Source organism: Callorhinus ursinus, unplaced genomic scaffold (assembly GCF_003265705.2).
Source record: "Callorhinus ursinus isolate GAN/ISIS: 27379988/994484 unplaced genomic scaffold, GSC_fseal_2.0 scaffold136, whole genome shotgun sequence".
Classification (NCBI taxonomy): Eukaryota; Metazoa; Chordata; class Mammalia; order Carnivora; family Otariidae; genus Callorhinus; species Callorhinus ursinus.
Genome location: NW_027397198.1, coordinates 380,146 through 403,537, shown reverse-complemented (window position 1 = coordinate 403,537; position 23,392 = coordinate 380,146). Strand labels below are relative to the sequence as shown.

The 23,392-nt window shown below is 37.9% G+C and overlaps 1 protein-coding gene across 4 annotated transcripts in view; it reads left to right on the top strand.

The window, feature by feature from the left end:
* Positions 1–23,392, top strand: part of LOC112840332 (N-acetylated-alpha-linked acidic dipeptidase 2) — a 92,668-nt gene that overhangs the window by 41,989 nt on the left and 27,287 nt on the right. For all 4 annotated transcript variants that reach the window (XM_073890290.1, XM_025893672.2, XM_073890289.1 and 1 more), the window contains 6 exons: positions 7,358–7,443; positions 7,714–7,833; positions 7,939–8,021; positions 19,301–19,364; positions 20,165–20,232; positions 23,252–23,343. In XM_073890290.1, the coding sequence (XP_073746391.1) occupies positions 7,358–7,443; positions 7,714–7,833; positions 7,939–8,021; positions 19,301–19,364; positions 20,165–20,232; positions 23,252–23,343 (513 nt within the window). The remainder of the gene's footprint in view (positions 1–7,357; positions 7,444–7,713; positions 7,834–7,938; positions 8,022–19,300; positions 19,365–20,164; positions 20,233–23,251; positions 23,344–23,392) is intronic.

The window sequence follows — 23,392 nt, the reverse complement described above, 5'->3', positions numbered from 1 at the left end:
TCTCTTTTTCTCAGCCTCTTTATTTTCCATCATTTGGTCTTCTATATCGCTGATTCTCTCTTCTGCCTCATTTATCCTAGCAGTTAGTGCCCCCATTTTTGATTGCACCTCATCAATAGCCTTTTTGATTTCGATTTGGTTAGATTTTAGTTCTTTTATTTCTCCAGAAAGGGTTTCTCTAATAACTTCCACGCTTTTTTCAAGCCCAGCTAGTATCTTTAAAGTCATGATTCTGAACTCTAGGTCCGACATCGTACTAATGTCCGTATTGAGTAGGTCCCTGGCTGACGGTACTACCTCTTGTTCTTTTTGCTGAGGTGATTTCTTTCGTCTTGTCATTTTGTCCAGAGGAGAATAGATGAATGAGAGAACAAAATGCTAACAGGTTTACAACGTCCCCAGCAAATATACTGTATACAAATCAGAAGAGACCTGAAACCAGGGGAAAAGAAAGGGAAAGAAAGAAAAAAGAAAGAGGAAAAAAAAGGAAAAAAAAAGGATAAAAACAAAAACAGAACAATACAAAAAAAGCAGAATGTGATCAAATATGATCAGGCTAGTGCATAGATCAGTGCCACACACTAGATTTTGGGCGTATTTTGGTCTGTTAGAAAAAAGTGCCTCCTAAAATTTTAAAGCAAGAAAGACATATATGTACAAAATAATGGTTGATACAATGAAGGGATGGAAGATGACTGTAAAGATGAAAATTATAAAAGATTTTATAAAAGGACTTGGTAAGATAAGTTGTTTGAAAAAAGAAAGAAGATTTAAGAAAAAAAAAAAAAGGAAAAAGGGAGAGAATGTGATCAGGCAGGAGACTAGAACAAAGCCATACACTAGTGATTTAGGATATATTTTGATCTGTTAGAAGAAACTGTACCCCAAAATTTTAAAGAGAGAACAACTTATATATATATGCCAAAAATAAGGGTAACTACTATGAAGGGATAAAATATGACTCTAAAAATGAAAAATAAAAAATGTTTTTTTTTTTAAAGGGATTGATAAGATGTTGGTTGAAAAAGGGAAAAAGAAAAATAAAAAAAAACAGTCAACAAAAATTAACTTTGATGAAATAATGTATCATGGTAAAAAAAAAAAAAAAAAAAAAGCCATGAATCTATGTGCAGTATTCCCCTAGCGCTGGAGTTCTCCCATTCTCCTTGATCGATCAACTTGGTCTTGGCTTGCTGGCTGTTTGTGCTGATCTTCTGGGGGAGGGGCCTGTTGCTGTGGTTTCCAAATGTCTTTGCCGGAGGCGGAATTGCCCCGCCCTTGTCGGTCCGGGCTAAGGAAGCTGCTCCGGTTTGTTCTCAGGAGCTTTTGTTCCCTGCAAGCTCTCGGTACAGCTTTGGAGGACCAGGGCAGAAATGGTGGCCTCCCAATCTCCACCCGGAGGAGCTGAGAACTCGGGGCCCCGCTCCTCAGTGTGTCCCCAGAGAAAAGCAGTCACTCCCGTGTCCCCGGTCTCCGGCCGCACTCCGTGCTCACCCGGCCTGTGATCGAGCATTGCTATCTCTGGCACCCGACTCCGCACGGAGTCTCCAAACCCAGCAGATCCCTGTAGTGCGTTCCCGCACCGCTCCTTCCCGGGAAGGAAGGGGAGTCTCCCCGGATCTGCTCCTTGTTGGGTCCCTGCTGGGGGAGCCATGCCCCGACTGGGCCGCAGATCACAGTTTATGGCAACCCCGAGCTGAGAGCCCGCGACCCTGCTCCGTCTCTGCAGCCGGCTTCCCCGCTCTGATACCTGGGAGCTCTGGCGCACTCAGGCACCCCCGGTCTCTCCGTGACCCCAAGGGTCCTGAGACCACACTGTCCCGGGAGGATTCCACCCCCCGCTTAGCCACTGCAGCGACGTCCCTCCGCCGAGCCAACTTCTAAAAGGTCCGATTTTGTGCTCCGCGGCTCTATCACTTGCCAGAAGCGGCCGGCGGAGGCCCCTCCCCCGCTGTCTATCCTCCCGAATATCGCCTCGGATTCACTTCTCCGCACGCCCTACCTTCCAGTAAGTGGTCGCTTCTCTGTTCAGAGAGTTGTTGCTACTCTCCTGTTCGATCTCCTGTTGAGTTCGTAGGTGTTCAGAATGGTTTGATCCCTATTCAGCTGAATTCCTGAGACCAGACGAAATCTAGGTCTCCTACTCCTCTGCCATCTTGCTCCGCCCCCCAAAAGCCATGAATTCTATGTGCAGTATTCCCCTAGCATTGGAGTTCTGCCATTCTCATTGATCGGTAAACTTGTTCTTGGCTGGTTGTTCTTGTTGATCTTCTGGGGGAGGGGCCTGTTGCCGTGGTTCCCAAATTTCTTTGCCAGAGTCGGAATTGTCCCGCCCTTGCGGGGGCCGGGCTATGTAATCTCGGGTTTGCTCTCGGGAGCTTTTATTCCCTGCAAGCTCTCTGTACTGCTTTGGAGGATGAGAGTGAAAATGGTGGCCTCCCAATCTCCATCCCAGAGGAGCCGAAAACTCGGGGCCCCACTCCTCAGTGAGCCCCCAGAAAAAGCAGTCAATCACTCCTGTCTCCCTGGTCACTGGCCACACTCTGTGCTCATGTGGCCTATGACCAAGCATTTCTATCTCTGGCACCCGACCCCGTGTGGAGTCTCCAAACCCAGCAGATCCCTGTGGTGTGCTTCCGCGCCACCCCTCCTTGGGGAGGAAGGGGAACTCCCTGGCTGTGCCGCTTGTTGGCTGGAAGAGCAGTGGCCTGACTGTGCTGCAGATCACAGTTTATGGCAACCCTCAGCTGAGAGCCCACTCCTTGGCTCCATCTCTGCAGCTGACTTCCCCGCTCTGATACCTGGGAGCTCTGCCACACTCAGGCACCCCGGTGTTTCTGTGACCCCAAGGGTACTGAGACCACGCTGTCCCAGCGAGGGTTCCACCCCCTGCTTAGCCACTGGAGCGACGTCCCTCAGCAGAGCAGGCTTCTAAAAGTTCCAGTTTTGTGCTCTGCTGCTCTATCACTTGCCAGTAGCTGCTGACCGAGGCCCCCTCCCCCGCCATCTATCATCCCGAATATCGCCTTGGATTCACTTCTCCGCACGTCCTACCTTCCAGAAAGTGGTTGCTTTTCTGTTCAGACAGTTGCTGCTATTCTTTTCTTCGATCTCCTGTTGAGTTCCGAGGTGTTCAGAATGGTTTGATCCCTATCTAGCTGAATTCCTGGGACCAGATGAAATTTAGGTCTCCTACTTCTCAGACATCTTGCTCCTCCCTACATCATTAGTTTTTTTTGGTTTTTTTTTTTTTTAAGATTTTATTTATTTATTTGACAGAGAGAGAGAGAGCACAAGCAGGGGGAGCAGTAGGGAGAGAAGCATACTCCCCGCTATCAAGCAGCCTGATGTGGGACTCAATCCCAGGACCCTGGGATCATGACCTGAGCTAAAGGCAGATGCTCAATGACTGAGCCACCCAGGCACCCCTTCTACATCAGTTTTTGATGTAGTGTCCCATGATTCATTGTTTGCATATAACACCCAGTGTTCCATTCAGTATGTGTCCTCTTTAATACCCATCACCAGGCTAATCCATCCCCCACCCCCTCCCCTCTAGAACCCTCAGTTTGTTTCTCAGACTCCATAGTCTCTCATGGTTCGTCTCCCCCTCAGAATTCCCCCCCCCTTTATTTTTTCCTTCCTACTATCTTCTTTTTTTAACATATAATGTATTTTTTGTTTCAGAAGTACAGGTCAAGGTTTTAAAACAATATTTCAGATAACCCAGTATTTCTAATGTATAGCATTTTGAAAGTTACCCTAAGGGAAGGAGTACAAGAGACGAGAGAAAGTAGCTAACGTTTATTGATCACTTACTGTGCAGGTGGGTTAAATGAGTTAAAATGGGCAAGCACATAACTACACTAAGGCTCAATGCATTAGCATTAGTATTGTTGTAGAGGTGTGATCATAGAATTTGTTCATTGAGCTTAGTATTACAGAAAGATTAAGTTTCCCACTGGATCAAGGCAGGCAGGAAATGCTAATTGGAGAGATCAACTTGTGTAGAGTTGTGAAACAGCCATGGCATTATTTAGAACTTTAAGTAGTTTTGTCTGAGGGAGAAAGGGAAATTTAACACTGATAAATCAGAATATGTAGCTCTTTTGATTAAACCAAAATTAGTAGATCATCTTGTTTGCTAACACTTTACATTAACAATGCAAACTTGCATTCTTAGGGTGTTTTTAGTTTGTGTAAGAATGTTTCTTCAGCACTTTTAGAGTATTAGAAGTTCAATGTTTTATTTTAAAGGAATTTTAGAAATACTTTATATAAATGCTTATCTATCTCTATAACTCAGAACAGAGTTACTTTAATATGAGTTATTATTTACAGCAGCAGGAAAACCTAACATACACAATGAAAGAAAAGGCCTTTCTGATTTAGAAACAGAAACGTAATGACACAGAGAACAGAGAACACTTATAGCTTCAGTTCTACAATTTCAGTTCAATAGTAAACTCAGAAACATACAAATCCCTTGGTCTAGATATCAAAAAGTTGTTCTCCTTCACCATGGGCACAGAATTCTTAATCGATTTGAGCACAAAGTGGACAAATACACAAATAAAAATCTCTGTTCTTTCTCACCAAAAAGACCTTTTGATAATCTATTAATTGATTTACAGAGATTCTGTCATTTTTCATCCATATGAACTGTCCAGATTGTGTCATTTCTCACCCAGAAGAACTCTTGATAATTAATCCATTTACAGAGATTACCAAGTGACAAGACATAAAATCAAATTCTTAATCATTGCTGCCACCAATAGGGAATAATTTACCTGCCATAAGCAAACTAGAAATACAAAACACTAAATCAGTAGGGAAGATAGTATAAAGTTAGAAGTTCATAGAAAGACCAAGAAACAGACTCTTAACTATAGAGAACAAACAGATGGCTACCAAAGGGGAGGTGGGTGGGGGGGATGGGTAAAAGAGATGATGGGGGGTGATTAAGAGTATACTTATCATGATGGACACTGAGTAATATATACAATTGTTGAATCACTATATTGTACACCTAAAACTAATACAACACTCTATACTGGTGTTAAAATTAAACACTTAATTAAAAAGAGATATAGAGTCAGCTGAGTGAAAATTCTGTCACTGCTTGTGTTTTACCTCAGAGCCAAAAGAAGACAAGTCTGGGTTTAAGCTACCCATACCTGGTTCTACGAGGTGAATCCATTGTACATCTCAGTGGGACTTCCAAAAATGATAAAGGATTTTTTTTTAAGTAAAACCATGTTTCTCCTACAAATATAAAATGAACATGTGTCAAATATTTCATTTAATTCATTAATAAGGGAACCACTAAGGAATTAAAATTGGTTCAAAGGAGAATTTGGTGATGATACCAAAAAAATCAGCGCATCAAGAATACTGAAATGGAAGTACTTAATAGCAAAAAACTTGTTTCTTCTACCTTGAAGGAATCAGTTGAACATTCACTAGACAGATTGTATATTTCAGTGGATGTGGTATTTCTATAAGTTAACTTTGATCTCTACAGAGTTGTGAAATATTCTAGTCAAAGACAGTGATAGGCAGAGTTAACTGATGGATGAGCTAAGGCCTTTTTCACATTTTCCTTACAGGAGTATATTCATTCATTTCACAAATATTTATTGAGCATTTACTGTAACCCAGGCACTATTCTGTGTACTGGGGATTCAGCAGTGAACAAAACAGACAAAATTCCTTCCCCTGTGGAGCTTACATTGTAGAGTTCATGTTATTTGGAACATGATGAGTTTGAAGTGATAATAGGACAAACAAATAGATCCTCTTAAAAACTCTGGAGTCTGGGCACCTGGGTGGCTCAGTTGTTAAGTGTCTGCCTTCGGTTCAAGTCATGGTCCCAGGGTCCTGGGATCAAGCCCCACATTGGGCTCCCTGCTCGGCAGGAAGCCTGCTTCTCCCTCTCCCACTCCTCTTGCTTGTGTTCCCTCTTGCGCTGTGTCTCTCTCTGTCAAATAAATAAAATCTTAAAAAAAACAAACAAACTTCTGGAGTCAATGATTCTAAAAACTAAGAAAGACATAAGTATTAAATACGTGGATGAGCTCCTCTCAGGATCTGAACAGATAATCTATGTTTATTTTCAGGTTTTGATTAAAATAGATTTTTTCCCTCATTCCTTATTTGTAACATTCTTATGTTTTTCATTTAATGACATAGCATCAATGATTCAGGGTTTCTTACTAATAGATCGTAGGCTTATATTTTTAGAAACACATGCTAAAAATGTTTCTGCTTCTTTGCTTTTAATTTTTATCTCTCAGTAGCAAAATAAATCCTTAATGTCATAAAATGTAAAAAATACCCCATTAATTAGTTTTTTCCCCAAAGGCACTTTAGTTGAATATTGCACATGATTTAAATATTCATTCAGCAGCACAGTATACATATAGAGGGAAAAATCAGAATCTGCACTTAGCAATGTACGGGTTTTGACAACCTCTTAGTTCTTCCATCATAAATAACCACAATTTAGAAACTGCTGGGAGTCCTCTCTATGCACCCCGCCCCCTCTCATAGATAAAGACTCATTTTGTTTCCTTGTGAAAAAGAGACTGAGCATTTTCCCATGTCATTTTGGATTCATAGAATGTAAATGGCTTTTTTTTTCCTGACTATTTGAGTCTGACTGTATTTTCCCTTGAATTATAATTTGGTTAATTATATTCCATGAGTGGATATTTAAAAGGCTGGCCCAAATCAGAATCAACAGTGATGGGCTAGGAAAGTTTCATTATATAGTTGTCTGGTACATTTTAGCAGGTGCTTCCCAAATTCCCATTTCCTTCCCACGTTTCCCATGTTTCTTTTTGGCAGCACTCAGCCAGCTATTTAACAATATACTGATATTCTGCTTCAACAATCTTGTACCAGCAGGAATTAATGTGAATACAAAGACACATTTTAAAAATGCTTACTGGTCCTTTAAAACATAATTGGCTGCCTTCCTTATTTTTGTAATTTATACAGTGTATTTAAAAACTTTAGAATGAATACCCAAGACGTTTTGAATAAGAGAGTATTTTGGACTTTAAATAAATATCAACAATATAGCTGTGAGGGAAGAATAATAAAAATATTGACATTCAGTTTTAAAATCTGACTTTAAGCATGCTTAAGTACTTAGGAGTAAAATGCATTAACCATTTACACATTGCACACATCAACAGTGTTAATGATCATTGAATTAGTTTGTGGATATATGGGAATTCATTGTCCTATTATAGTTTTCTGTAATTTTGAGATTTTTCATAATAAAATGGTGGAACAAAACTGTTAGACGTAATAATCTATATGAAATAATTTAATCCCTTTGAAATCCTAGGAAGGTAAGAATGCACGTTCATAACACCAACAAAATTACAAGGATTTACAATGTAATTGGAACGATCAGAGGATCTGTGGAACCTGGTGAGTCTGAGTGTTTTTAAACACTTCATTTTTACAAAGATTAGAAGAGTAAGAAAATAAACTTCAGTCGATAACTGATTCTTTTTTTCTCTGACTGATGTGAAACAGCTAATTGTTGCAACTCTTAAGAGAAATCTCTACCTTACAGTGTTGATTTTTCCCCCCTATGGAGGAAACTCAACCAAAAAGGAAGCTTAATTTAAAAACCTAAATCACAACTACTTGTAATGTATTGAAAGTTGTAGTTCTTTTGAACACCTTATTTTCCAGACAGGTATGTTGTTCTAGGAGGTCATCGGGATTCCTGGGTGTTCGGAGCTATTGACCCAACCAGTGGGGCTGCTGTTTTGCAAGAAATTGTCCAGAGTTTTGGAAAACTGATGAGCGGAGGTAAATAATGTTTTCTTAGTAGGTGATGACAAAAAGTGACTCACTTAATTGTCATCTATTTTTAGGCAGGTGTACCTAATTAATGTATGTTAACAATGATTGCAGGCTGGAGACCTAGAAGAACTATCATTTTTGCCAGCTGGGACGCAGAGGAGTTTGGGCTGCTGGGGTCCACAGAATGGGCTGAGGTAAATATGACCAGAGATTCTTGTTATTTTCTTGGTCAACAGGGAAACAAAATACATGTATCTCAGGATGAGCACAGATAGATGCCATTAGCTAAAATGGTTTTAATTTGGAGAAAGACTCAAGAACTTAAGAGAATAGAGTTTGTTTTTACTTTCACATTAGTTTGGCAAAGCAGAATAACTTCTTCATTACTGGGCCAAAACCAGGTTTATTCTTGTTAAAACATTTTGGTTTCCATTTGACTTGTTTTGTGAATAAGTAAAATTTGTAAGCACAGAGAATAATCAAAACTAGCAAGCTTTTCTGACAAGAGGATTGGCCTATGTAAAAATGGATACAGATCCTTGGCGTTAATTTTCAAGTTTTTGAAGTTTTCTTGGAGTTTTATTTAAGAAAACCTATGATGTTCTTACCTAAGGAAACCTAAGGTAACTGTACTTTGATTATAACTTTACATTTGTAGATTCCATATCAATTGCAGCTATAGGTATATTTTACCATTCTACAAAAGATAAGTGCTTGATTGATGAGTAGAAGATAATTTTGTAAATGGAATTACTTTAGTAAATTGCCTGTATAATTTCAGATATTTACTTTTTCTTTAGATATGTTTGATTTTCATGTTACACTGGCTCCTAATGCTTTAAGTATCTCTCCTAGGCCCCATTGTTTCATCTTCTTCCTTTAGCCTCCCTATTGAGTAACTAAGTTCTTTAATGTACAAGGTAAGGACACACATTTTATAAAGACAGGTGCACTATATAAGCACCTACTCTCCCAGCACGATGTATTTATCTTTTATGAGTTGAGATTTTTAGCATTGTTTTAAAGCATGTTATATACTTCTTGTTATTATCTAGTTTTTGAAATACTTTCCCCCGACTCATTTCCTCTTATGTTACTTTAAATGTTCGTGTGAATGAAATAAGTATTATCACATTGGTAATTATGAATATGCATTTTGGAAGTAGACTAGATGAATCAAATTTCCTTTACCTTTAGAAATGTAAATTCTTGTGACTACATATATCTATAAATACGTGTCTCTGTTTCTCTAATTTTAGCAGCTTAAAGAACAAAAAATCTAAGATATAAAGTAATAAATATACTTTGCATTAATCCAAATAAATCTGGGTTAGGGACAATTTCAACATTTTCCAATTCTTGATCATATTCAGCAGCATATTTTCTTTAAATATAGTTAAGGAATTTTCTTTATTTCTACTAAAAATGTGTTATAATGGAAACTCTGACTCTGTATGTATCTATAGCAAAGACACGTACCATCTGGCCACTGTGGGCAAGTGAAGATAGGCAATAGTTCTCATTTGTGCCATAACCACTCACAGCTTTAATTTTTTTATTGTAATCTTTTTAAAATTTAAGTATAGTTGACAGACAATATTATATTAGGTATACAAATTGTGGATTGACAATTTTATACATTATGCAATGCTTACCACAATAAATGTAGTTACTATCTGTCATCATATAAAGTTATTATTGTATTATTGACTGTGCTGTACTTTGCATCTTCATGACTTATTATTTATAACTGGAAGTTTGTACTTATTAATCCCTTCACCTATTTTGCCCATCCTCCCACTCCCCTCCCTTCTGGCAACCACCAGGTCTCTGTATTAACTTTTGCTTATTTGTTCATTTGTTTTTTTCTTAGATTCCACATAGAAGTAAAATAATATGGTATTTGTCTTTCTCTGTCTGACTTAATTCAGTTAGCATAATAACCCTCTAGGTTCATCTGTGTTGTCACAGATGGCAAAATTTCAGTCTTTTTTATGGCTGAGTCATATTCCAGTGTGTACACACACACACACACACACACACACACACACACCCCACATTTCTTTATTCATCCATTGATGAACACTTAGATTACTTCCATATCTTGGCTATTGTAAATAATGATATAAATATAGGGGTTGCATATATCTTTTTGAATTAGTGTTTTCACATTCTTTGGGTAAATACCCAGGAGAGGAATTGCTGGATCATTTGGTAGTTCTAATTTTAGTTTTTCAAGAAATCTACATACTGTTTTCTCTGGTGGCCGCACCAATTTACATTCCCACCAACAGTGCGTGAGGGCTCCCTTTTATCCACATCCTCATCAACACTTGTTATTTACTTTTTGATACTAGCCATTCTTATAGGTATGAAATGATACCTCATTGTGGTTTTGATTTACATTTCTCTGAGTAGTGATGTTGAGCATCTTTTTATGTGTCTGTTGGCCATCTGTATATCATCTTTGAAAAAAATGTCTCTTCAAGTCCTCTGCCCATTTTTTAAGTGGATTATTAGGGTTTTTTTTGGTGTTAAGTTATATCAGTTCTTTATATGTTTTGGATATTAATTATCAGTACATCATTTGTAAATACCTTCTGTCTTTCAGTAGGTTGCCTTTTTCGTTTGTTGTGTTTTGTTTTGGTTTGGTTTTTTTTGGCTGTGCAAAAGCTTTCTATTTTGATGTAGTCTCAGTTGTTTATTTTTGCCTTTGTTTCCCTTGCCTGAGGAGATAGATCCAGAAAAATATTACTAAGGCTGATGTGCAAGACATTACTGCTTATGTTTTCTTTTAGGAGTGTTATGGTTTCAGGTCTTACATTTAGGTCTTTAATACATTTTGAGTTTATTTTTGTGTCCAGTGTAAGAAAGTGATCTACTTTCATTCTTTGGCATTCATCTGCCCAGTTTCCCCAGCACCATTTATTGAAGAGACTGTCTTTTCCCCATTGCATGTTCTTGCCTCCTTTGTCATAGATTAATTGCCATAAGTGGGTTTATTTCTGTCTCTCTATTTGGGTCCATTGATCAATGTGACTCATATTTGTGCTAGTAACATACTGTTTTGATTAATATAGCTTCTTACTATAGTTTGAAATGTGGGATTATGATGCCTCCAGCTTTGTTATCTTAAGATTACCTTGTTTTTTATGGTCTTTTGTAGTTCCATACAAATATTAGGATTATTCCTTTTAGTTCCCTAGTGAAAAATAGTGTTACTGGTATTTTGATAGGGATTGCAGTGAATCTGTAGGTGGCTTTGGGTACTATGGATATTTAAAAATATTAATCCATTCTACAGCATGGCTTATCTTTCCATTTGGTTGTGTTATCTTCAGTTTCCTTCAATGATGTTTTATACTTTTAGAGTACAGGTCTTTCATCTCCTAGGTTAAATTTATTCCTAGGTATTTTATTCTTTTTTGTGCAATTGTAAATGGGATTCTTTTCTTAAAATCTCTTTCTGCTACTTTGTTATTAGCATATAGAATCAACATATTTCTGTATGTTAATTTTGCATCTAGCAACTTAATCATTTATTAGTTCTATTAGTCTTTTGGTGGAGTCTCTAGGATTTTCTATATATAGTATCATGTCATCTACAAGTAGTGACAGTTTTACTTTCTCCTTACCAATTTGGGATGCCTTTTCTTTTTCTTGTCTGACTGCTACAGCTTGCACTTTCAATACAATGTTGAAAAAGGTGGCAAGAGTGAACATCCTTGTCTTGTTACTGATCTTAAGATCCTTACATCCCTGGAATAAATCCCACTTGATCATGATAAATGGTCCTTTTAATGTATTGTTGGATTTGGTTTCCTCATATTCCGTTGAGAATTTCTGAGTCTATATTTTCATTTTCTTTTTCTTTCTTTTTTATTTTTTTGAGTATCCTATAATTTTCATTTTCTTTCTTTCTTTTTTTGAGTGTCTGTATCTGGTTTTGGTATCAAGGTAATGCTGGCCTCATAGAATGAATTGGAAGTTTTATTTCCTCTTCTGTTTTTTGGAATAGTTTGAGAAAGAGAGGTATTAACTCTTCATAAATGTTTGGTAAAAGTCATCTGTGAAGCCACTGGGCCTGGACTTCTGTTTATTGGGGATTTTTGGTTATGGGTCCAATTTTGTTACAAGTAATTGGTCTGCTCAGATTTTCTATTTCTTCCTAATTCAGTTTTAGAAGATGTACATTTCTAGAATTTTGTTTCTTCTAGGTTGTCCAGTTTGCTGGTGTATAATTTTTTTTATTATTAACATATAATGTATTATATTGTTTCAGGGGTACAGGTCTTTGATTCACAGTTAATTCTTTCAAAAATACACAGCACTCACAACACATACCCTCCTCAATGTCCATCACCCAGCCACCTCATCCTTCCCACCCCCCCCTCCACTCCAGCAACCCTCCATTTGTTTCCTGAGATTAAGAGTCTCTTATGCTTTGTCTCCTCCTCTGGTTTCATCTTGTTTCATTTTTCCCTTCCTTGTCCTATGATCCTCTGCCTTGTTTCTCAAATTCCACATATCAGTGAGATCATATGAAAATTCTTTCTCCAATTGACTTATTTTGCTTAGCATAATACCCTCTAGTTCTATCCACGTCATTGCAAATGGCAAGATTTCATTTTTCTGATGGCTGCATAATATTCCACTGTATATATATATACACCACATCTTCTTTATCCATTCATCTGTTGATGGATATCTGGGCTCTTTCCAATAGTTTGGCTATTGTGGACATTGCTGCTATAAACATTGGGGTGCAGGTGCCCCTTCTGATGACTACATTTGTATCTTTGGAGTAAATACCCAGTAGTGCAGTTGCTGGGTCATCGGGTAGCTCTATTTTCAACTTTCTGAGGAAACTCCATACTATTTTCCAGAGTGGCTCTACCAGCTTTGCATTCTCCTAGCTTGTCCAGTTTGTTGGTGTATAATATTTTATAATAGTCTTTTATAATCTTTTATGTTTCTGTCGTGTTAGTTTTAACTTCTCTTTTTTTCTGATTTTACCTGAGTCTTCTCTTTCATGATGAGTCTGGCTACTGGTTTATTAATTTTGTTTATTTGGGTCATTTCTCTTTTCTTTTTGATCAGTCTGGCCAGGGGTTTATCAATCTTGTTAATTCTTTCAAAGAACCAGCTCCTAGTTTCATTGATCTGTTGTACTGTTCTTTTGGTTTCTAATTCATTGATTTCTGCTCTGATCTTTATTATTTCTCTTCTCCTGCTGGGTTTAGGCTTTATTTGCTGTTCTTTCTCCAGCTCCTTTAGGTGTAGGGTTAGGTTGTGTATTTGAGACCTTTCTTGTTTCCTGAGAAAGCCTTGTATTGCTATACACTTTCCTCTCAGGACTGCCTTGGCTGCATCCCAAAGATTTTGAACAGTTGTGTTTTCATTTTCATAGGTTTCCATGAATTTTTTTTAATTCTTTAATTTCCTCTTTGACCCATTCATTCTTTAGTAGGATGCTCTTTAGCCTCCATGTATTTGAGTTCTTTCCGACTTTCCTCTTGTAATTGAGTTCTAGTTTCAAAGCATTGTGGTCTGAAAATATGCAGGAATGATCCCAATCTTTTGGTACCGGTTGAGACATGATTTGTGACCTAGAATGTGATCTATTCTGGAGAATGTTCCATGGGCACTAGAGAAGAATATGTATTCTGTTGCTTTGGGATGGAATGTTCTGAATATATCTGTGAAGTCCATTTGGTCCAGTTAGTCACTTAAAGTCTTTATTTCCTTGTTGATATTTTGCTTAGATGATCTGCCCATTTCAGTGAGGGGGGTGTTAAAGTCCTCCACTACTATTGTATTGTTCTCAATGTGTTTCTTTGCTTTTATTATTAACTGGCTTATATAATTGGCTGCTCCCATGTTAGGGGCATAGATATTTACAGTTGTTAGATCTTGTTGGATAGACCCTTTAAGTAATGTATAGTGTCCTTCCTCATCACTTATTACAGTCTTTGGTTAAAAATCTAATTTGTCTGATATAAGGATTGCCACCCCAGCTTTCTTTTGGTGTCCATTAGCCTGTTGAATCGTTTTCCACCCCCTCACTTTCAATGTGGGGGTGTCTTTGGGTCTAAAATGAGTCTCTTGCAGACAGCATATCGATGGGTCTTGTTTTTTAATCCAATCTGATAGCCTGTGTCTTTTGATTGGGGCATTTAGCTCATTTACATTCAGGGTAACTATTGAAAGATATGAATTTAGTGCCACTGTATTGCCTATAAGGTGACTGGTACTGTATATTGTCTGTGTTCCTTTCTGGTCTATGGTACTTTTAGGCTCTCTCTTTGCTTAGAGGACCCCTTTCAATATATGCTGTGGGGCTGCTTTTGTGTTTGCAAATTCCTTTAGTTTTTGTTTGTCCTGGAAGCTTTTTATCTCTCCTTCTATTTTCAGTGACAGCCTAGCTGGATATAGTATTCTTGGCTGCATATTTTTCTTAGTGCTGTGAATATATCATGCCAGTCCTTTCTGGCCTGCCAGGTCTCTGTGGATAGGTCTGTTGCCAATCTAATATTTCTACCATTGTAGGTTGTAGATCTCTTGATCGAGCTGCTTTCAAGTGTTTCTCTTTGTCTCTGAGACTTGTAAGTTCTACTATTAGATGTCAGGGTGTTGACCTATTTTTATTGATTTTGAGGGGGATTCTCTGTGCCTCCTGGATTTTGATGCTTGTTTCCTTCCCCAAATTAGTGAAGTTCTCTGCTATAATTACCTTGATCCCAAAACCAGACAAAGAACCCATCAAAAAGGAGAATTACAGACCAATATCCTTGAACATGGATGCAAAAATTCTCACTAAAATACTAGCAGTAGGATCCAACAGTATATTAATTAAAAGGATTATTCACCACAACCAAGTGGGATTTATCCCTGGGCTGCGGGGTTGGTTCAACATCTGCAAATCAATCAATGTGATACAATACATTACTAAAAAAAAGAACAAGAACCATATGATCCTCTCAATTGATGCAGAAAAAGCATTTGACAAAGTACAGCATCCTTTCTTGATGAAAACTCTTCAGAGTATAGGCATAGAGGGTACATACTTCAATATCATAAAAGCCATCTATGAAAAACCCACAGCGAATATCATTCTCAGTGGGGAAAAACTGAGAGCTTTCACCCTAAGGTCATGAACGCCGCAGGGATGTCCACTATCACCACTGGTATTCAACATAGTATTAGAAGTCCTAGCCACAGCAATCAGACAACAAAAAGAAATAAAAGGCATCCAGATCAGCAAAGAAGTCAAACTCTCACTCTTTGCAGATGATATGATACTGTATGTGGAAAACCCAAAAGACTCCACCCCAAAACTGCTAGAACTCATACAGGAATTCAGTAAAGTGGCAGGATATAAAATCAATGCACAGAAATCAGTGACATTCCTATGCACCAACAACAAGACAGAAAAGAGAAATTAGGGAGTCTATCCCATTTACAAATGCACCCAAAACCATAAGATACCTAGGAATAAATCTAATCAGAGGCAAAGAATCTGTACTCAAAAAACTATAAAGTACTCATTAAAGAAACTGAGGAAGACACAAAGAAATGGAAAAATGTTCCATGCTTATAGATTGGAAGAACAAAAATTCTGAAAATGTCAATGCTACCTAGAGCAATCTACACATTTAATGCAATCCGTATCAAAATACCATACACTTTTTTCAAAGAAATGGAACAAATAATCCTAAAATTTGTACGGAACCAGAGGAATGTTGAAAAAGAATAGCAAAGCTGGCGGCATCACTATTCTGGACTTTCAGCTCTATTACAAAGCTGTCATCATCAAGACAGTATGGTACTGGCACAAAAACAGACACATAAATCAATGGAACAGAATAGAGAGCCCAGAAATGGACCCTCAACTCCATGGTCAACTAATCTTTGACAAAGCAGGAAAGAATGTCCAATGGAAAAAAGACAGTCTCTTCAACAAATAGTGTTGGGAAAATTGGACAGCCACATGCAGAAGAATGAAACTGGACCATTTCCTTACACCACACACAAAAATAGACTCAAAATGGTGAAAGACCTCAGTGTGAGACAGGGGTCCATCAAAATCCTAAAGGAGAACACAGGCAGCAACCTCTTCGACCTCAGCCGCAGCAGCTTCTTCCTAGAAACATCGCTAAAGGCAAGGAAAGCAAGGGCAAAAATGAACTATTGGGATTTCATCAAGATAAAAAGCTTTTGCACAGCAAAAGAAACAGTCAACAAAACCAAAAGACAAGCGACAGAATGGGAGAAGATATTTGCAAATGATATATCAGATAAAGGGCTAGTATCCAAAATCTATAAAGACCTTATCAAACTCCACACCCAAAGAACAAATAATCCAATCAAGAAATGGGCAGAAGACATGAACAGACATTTTTCCAAAGAAGACATCCAGCTGAAGATTGCTTGGCATCAGGGAAATCCAAATCAAAACCTCAATGAGATACCACCTCACACCAGTCAGAATGGCTAAAATGAACAAGTCAGGAAATGACAGACATTGGCGGGGATGCAGAGAAAAAGGAACCCTCCTACATTGTTGGTGGGAATGCAAGCTGGTGCAGCCACTCTGGAAAACAGTATGGAGGTTCCTCAAAAATTGAAAATACAGCTACCATACGACCCAGCAATTGCACTACTGGGTATTTACCCCAAAGATACAAGTGTAGTTATCTGAAGGGGTTCGTTCATCCCGATGTTTATAGCAGCAATGTCCACAGCCAAATGTCCATAGCCAAACTATGGAAAGAGCCAAGATGTCCATCGACAGATGAATGCATAAAGAAGGTGTGGTATATATATATACAATTATGCAGCCATCAAAAGGAATGAAATCTTGTCAAGCAATAAGTCATAGAAAGACAAGTATCATATGATCTCACTGATATGAGGAATTCTTAATCTCAGGAAACAAACTGAGGGTTTCTGGAGTGGTGGGGCGTGGGAGGGATGGGGTGGCTGGTGATTGGGGAGGGTATGTGCTATGGTGAGCACTGTGAATTGTATAAGACTGTTGAATCACAGACCTGTACCTCTGGAACAAATAATATATTATATGTTAATAAAAAATATAGGATTGGTAAAGTGTAGGGGGGCAGTCGGAGGTGGAGACAAACCATGAGAGACTATGGACTCTGAAAAACAAACTGAGGGTTTTAGAGGGGAGGGGGTTGGGAGGATGGGTTAGCCTGTTGGTGGGTATTAAAGAAGGCAGGTACTGAATGGAGCACTGGATGTTAGACGCAAACAATCATGGAACACTACATCAAAAACTAATGATGTAATGTATGGTGATTAACATAATAAAATTTAAAAAAATGTAAAGAAAAAAGAAAGAAAAGATGCTTAATATGATTTAAGTCTTAAACTTATTGAGATTTGCTTTTTGACATATCATGAGATCTAATCTCATGGATTCATCTTTTTTGGGGTTCCTGGATATCTGTTTTCTTACCCAAATTAGGAAAGTTTTCAGCTGTTATTTCTTCAAATAAGTTTTCTGCTCCCTTCTCTCTGTTTCTCCTTCTGGGAACTCTATATTGCAAAATTTATGTTTAACGTTGTTGCAGAGGTCCCTTAACTTGTCCTCATTTAAAAAATTTCTTTTGCTGTTCAACTTAGTTGCTTTTCAATACCCTGTCTTCCAGCTTACTGATCTGTTCTTCTGGTTCCTCTACTCTGATGTGGATTCCCTCTAGTGTTCTCATTTTAGTTGTTGTACTTTTTAGTTTTGGTGGGTTTCTTTTTATATTTTCTGTCTCTTTGTTGAAGTTCTTACTGAATTCATCCACTCTTCTCTCAAGTCTGGTGAGCATCTTTATGAATTTTAGTTCTTTTTCTGAGGTCATATTCTTTTGTTTGGAACATCTTCCTCTGTCTCCTGATTTTTGTCTCAGTTTGTGTTTGTTTCTATGAATTAGATGGAACAGGTACCTCTCCCAGTCTTGAAGAAGTGGCCTTTCTTAAGAATGTCCCCTGTGTAGACTGTGCTTAGTGGCTTTGGCTACCTGATTGGTGCTGGATGGGTGTTGGCTGGGGCACTCTGCACAGGAGACACCCTTGTCAGGTCAGCTGGAGCTGAAGCAAGTGTAATCCAGGGGTTCCTGGAGTGCTTTGCATGGTCACCCTGGAGGGACAGCTGAAAGGAGCAGGCTCAGGCCACGGGTTTTTGGAGTGCTCCACATTGGGGCTGCTTTGGTGGGATGGCTGCAGATGGCATGGGAGCAGGCCAGGTATGATGTGGGTGCTTTGTGCCTGGGTCACCTTGATGGGACAGCTGGAGCTGGTTTGGGTTAGGGGACTGAGTACCTCTGACTCTGGAGAGAGTTCCAGCAGTTAAGCCCATTTGGCAGACGTTCTAAGGTTAGTAAATGAATTTCCTTCACTTTAATAGTCTATTTTCTCTTTAAACTACTATCTGTGTTTTGTTTTGATTTTCTGTTCCCCAGGGTGGGCAAGTCTGCACATGGGCCCCTCAGTTCTATCTCTCCCTACTATAGGTTGCCACATTGGGGGTGGGTGTTCTCAATGTTACTGTGTCTCTGCTGTTCCTACTCTCCTTTATGTGGTCCCTCTATTCTTTGTTGTGTAGAAGCTGTTCAATCAGCCCTTAGTTCTTCAGGAGGAATTGCTCTGTATGTAGGTATAGATTTGGTATGTCTGGGAACTGAGTTCAGGGTATTTCTATGCTTCTATCTTGGACTGCCTCCTATTATAGCGTGTTCTTATAAGGTAGCAAACTAGATGGAAGTAAAAGCCTCTCTCAGCATATTCCCATCTATGTGATAGTATTTTCTACTTTATCTTGTGTGTGTGTGTGTGTGTGTGTGTGTGTGTGTGTGTGTGTTAGGAGTGAGAGTGAGGGGAAGGGGGAAAAAGAGAGACTGTCCTAATGTCTTTCCTTCTCTCCCTGTAGTTTTCTACCTTTTAAAATTATTTTTTCTTTATATCTCCTCTTTTAAAAATAGATAAATGGAAATTCTCTATTTCTCACTTATACTTTACTTGGGTATCCAGTCTCACTATATCTCTCAAACTTCAGTATGTGTAAGGACTTCCAGGGATACCTTGTAGAAAATACAGATTCCCAGGCCTTTCAGAAATTATTTTTCATTAGGTCTGCAGTGGGGCCCAGATTCTGGGAGCGTCACCCCTTCATATTCTAATGCAAGGAATCAAGGAACCACGCTTTGAAAATACTTTTTCTGTGACAATTCCTGCTATTGCTATAAACAGTAGCTATGTGTGATATTTTCCCTACTGATTTTGATTGCATTAATGTCAACCAGCCAGTTATCTGCATTTTCTTAGAAATTATGTTCAAAGGCATAGGTATTTGATTCATAAAGATATCTGTAGACCACTTTTATACTAAATTAATTTGCTTAGTTTTATTTTACATTTCCACAATTATAAATATTGTGAATTAACAACTTTGCTTCAACTATAGGAGAATGCAAAAACACTCCAGGAGAGAAGCATTGCTTATATCAACTCAGATTCATCTATAGAAGGTATATTTTATTTCAGATTATGAAACCATGTACCATCTTTTAAGTCTGCAAATTGTAACTAACTTGTAAACTAAGGTTATTTTCTTCGTATGAAATTCTTCAATGATACCTTCATTTTCCATTTTACCACAGGGAAAATCATGATTCAAATGAATGAGTGTATGATTCATAATTAAGCTACTGATCATAATTTTAGTATATTTGCTATTTGCCTATCTTGAATTACTACTTAAAACTCTAGTATTAATATTAATCATATTCTTCCTGTGGAGATATTAAACAAATTAGGCTAAAATATTTCAGAATATTTTACAGAATATTTATATAGAAATACCTCCTGTATGTATTGGAACAATTTGAAGTAAACACAGACTTCCCTTGGAACTCAACATGTGACATTTGTGTCTCTAAGCTTTCATTGTATGATGATGTCTAGGTAATGTTAGAGCATACTTACGAGTTACTGAAATGCTCTAGTCTTATGTCTTGATACTGTTGAATTGAGTAAATAAAGAATGGATGGTATAGCTTTATCACTTCCTTTGCCAAAGTCCCCCTAAGAGATAGCACCTTAAGAATGATGCTAGGATTACTGTGGGACTTGCTGCCTTAGCATCCAAAGCCCTCCTATACACTGCAACCTCTCTTGCTCCTGAGGAACTATTTCCACTCCATTCTAATTCCTTGAGAATGATGCCTTCAATTTCAAGTCTATTATACCTTGTTTACAATTAGAAATAGAATTAGACTTCTATTGGAATTTCATTTGGAAGTATTAAAATATACTCTATTTTTTTCAGGCAATTATACTCTCAGAGTTGACTGTACACCTCTTCTTTACCAATTGGTGTATAAACTAACAAAAGAGGTAAATAAATCTGTCTTAATGTTTTCTGATGAATGGATAAGTGAATGACACATGTTTTCTTAATTAGTGGTACTGATTTTTAAAGTGGTGAGAGATATAGCTGATTTGTATATATACCAAGTCAGAACAAAATCTTTAATACAGTATTTAAATGACCTAACTATAAAAATAGTATTGCTAGTCTCTTCTAATAGTAGCTATTAATAATTGTGTGCACTGTTGTCAAGTATTAGGTACATAATTTCATGTGGTAGAGGCATTTTGATAGAACAGAACACTGAGCTGAAAATGGAAAAGGCCTTGGGTTCAGACCCTACATAGTGAATTCTAGCAGCAGCAACAATAAAAAGACATGGTCACTGAATCCAAATACTTAGTAATCCAGAGAGGATACACTCTTGTAAATGAGGATTTATACTTCAGTAGAATATTGGGTACTACCAACAATGGAGAACAATTACGGAATAGAGAATCTGAAATCCTGGGGTAGCTGGGGAAGCATGAGAAGAGGTTTATAGAATAATTAGTGCTTGGCCTGTAAAATGGAAGGATGTGAAAGTAAGAGAAAAGGCATTCTCAGCATAGAACACAGTACCTAAAACAGATGTGGAGATATGAAAGAGAATATTTCCTGACCTCTAGGTGGCTCAGTGTGACATGAACATAAGGTTTTGGTGGAAAGATGGTAAGAAATGGGGCTGAGAAATAAGCCAAATTCAGAAATCTGGCGATAGAGAAATTAAAAATCTAACAAGGTTATACATTATCATATTTGTTCATTAGAAAGATCACTCTGTATTAGTGTAGTGAATAGAATAAGCTGTAGCACCTCTAACAGCAAAATGAAAATAATTCTTGTCATATAGGAATTTTGTAAATATTGGTAAAAAAGTACTCTGAACTCTAATGTACTCTAAAAATTATATAATCTATTCACTTAACATCTGTGTACTTCATTTAAATAGTTCATTGTAGAATTTAATTACAGAAATATTTCTTTGATGTATCACTTTACATTACAATGTGAAGTAGTGTCACTTTTCTGAAGGTACTGTTTCCTACTTTCCCTTATTATTGCCCTTTCCTTTCTCCTGTTAGTGTCTATAAAAACTAGTTTTCTCAAATGAGAGTTCTCTCATTATTCTCATCACAACTCTCAACATATTGGGTAGCTTGTGTTCTTGATCCTTTTATTGGAATGTCCTATAAAAAAAATCTTATCTAAAAGCCTGAGAAAGTCCTTCTCAGCATATACACTTATGCTTTGTGCTGTCCTAGAGATGGCTCCTGCCTTTGATCTCAAGAATAAGAAGAATTTTCAGGGTGCCTGGGTGGCTTGGTCAGTTAAGCGTCTGACTCTTGATTTTGACTCAGGTCATGATCTCAGGGTCGTGAGATGGAGCCGTGTCAACATGGAGCCTGCTTGAGATGCTCTTTCCCTCTGCTCCTCCCCCCATGCTTGTGCTCTTTCAAAATAAAAGAGTATGAATGTTAGGGCCAACAGGGATATGTTTAGGTCTATACCCCTTTGTACAGAGGCAGATGCTTATCTATGGCCATACCAAAACCCAGTAGAAAAAGACTTGTATTCTCCTGTGAGCTGATTATTACAATTTTACCAACCCCTAGTGTGTGTTGGCACAGTCAAACCATGCTGGTAACATGAGAATAGGATAAGAGTTGTAGAGGGCAGAGCTTAGAGAGAAGGGCAGCTGCCTGATAAAAGAAAGAAATGGGACAGGGTGTTGAAATAATGGAGGAGGGTCAGCATCTATGAAGGTGTGTATATCAGAGACAGAAAGTATGATCCAGGGAGACCAGGCTGAAGGGACACCATTCTGGTTAGTACTACACTGAGATGGTGATTCCAGGAAATGAAAGGATTTTGGGGGGAATTCAATCTAAGCAGGATGTGGGAGTTGGAACAGGTTCTTAGCTATTGCAAGTTGTCAGGAGCAGAGTAGAGTAGAACCCGGTGAGTTGGCTAGAAATGAACAGAACATCTCTGCAGCTGCAACATGCAAAGGGATGACTGTGGAGTGCCAGGACTGTTTCTAAGCTCAGGGCTGCATATGCAATGATGAGGTAACAACCAACTCTGTATAAGGCCAGAGAAAATATCAGAGGAACTGATATTTATGTTAAGATGGGGACCATTATCCCCACTTCCACAAAACTAGGGCTTCAAGAGGGGAAACAGTACACCAAAGATTATAATGCTTTCAGAGCTGCATAAGTAGGGTATGCCCCCCCCTTTTTTTTTTAACAAAGTAGAGCTATAACCAAATTTTAGGTGGGTATGTGTGATAATATGGATTTTTAAAATAGACTTTAGCCCTCGAAGTCTGCAATTTTTCTCCCACGTGACCCTGCTTTTCTTCAAGTGGAGAGAGAAAAGTTATGTTTGTGGGCATACTTTTAATGAGGGTAGTAAAAAAGGTTCATGCATTACAGAAGCTCTTAGAATTTCCAAGAGAAATCTGAGGTTATACAGAGCTTTTAAAACCCATCAAATTCCAACTTTGTTTAAATATAATTTGACTTTCTAAAATGGCATTTCCTCCTTATCCCACCTGCTCTACAAAACCAGGACTTACATTGCCAATTTCAGGCTTAGCTTCTTTAGGCATATCTGTTGCCCCGAGGCCTTTTTTTATAGGTCTTCTTGGACAAAAGCAATTTACTAAAGTACATCTTTCTAAAGTTTACCCCAGTAACTTGCCACTAAAAGAGATCTAAGCTCCCAAAAATCAAAGTGATGACATTTTTTAAAAATCTGGAACTCTAGTAAAAAGCTTACCAAAAGAAGCAGGAAATTTTATCCCAGGTCTCTGGCAAAATTACCATTAGGCAGACAACAAAAATGAACAAGAATTTGGTTGGATTTTTTTCTTGCCAATTGCTTTTGTTTTTCTATAAAGAACATAACATATATCCATATAGTAAGAAGTTGATAACATATGGTCAGATTTTAGTTGATTCTGCCTCTAATTCACAATATTTGATTTTTTCATTCCAGATCTCCAGCCCAGATGATGGTTTTGAGAGTAAATCTCTTTATGAAAGCTGGTTGGAAAAGGACCCTTCATCTGAAAATATAAATTTTCCTAGGTAAATTACTAGGATAAATTATAATTATAAATTATGAATTCCCCTTTGC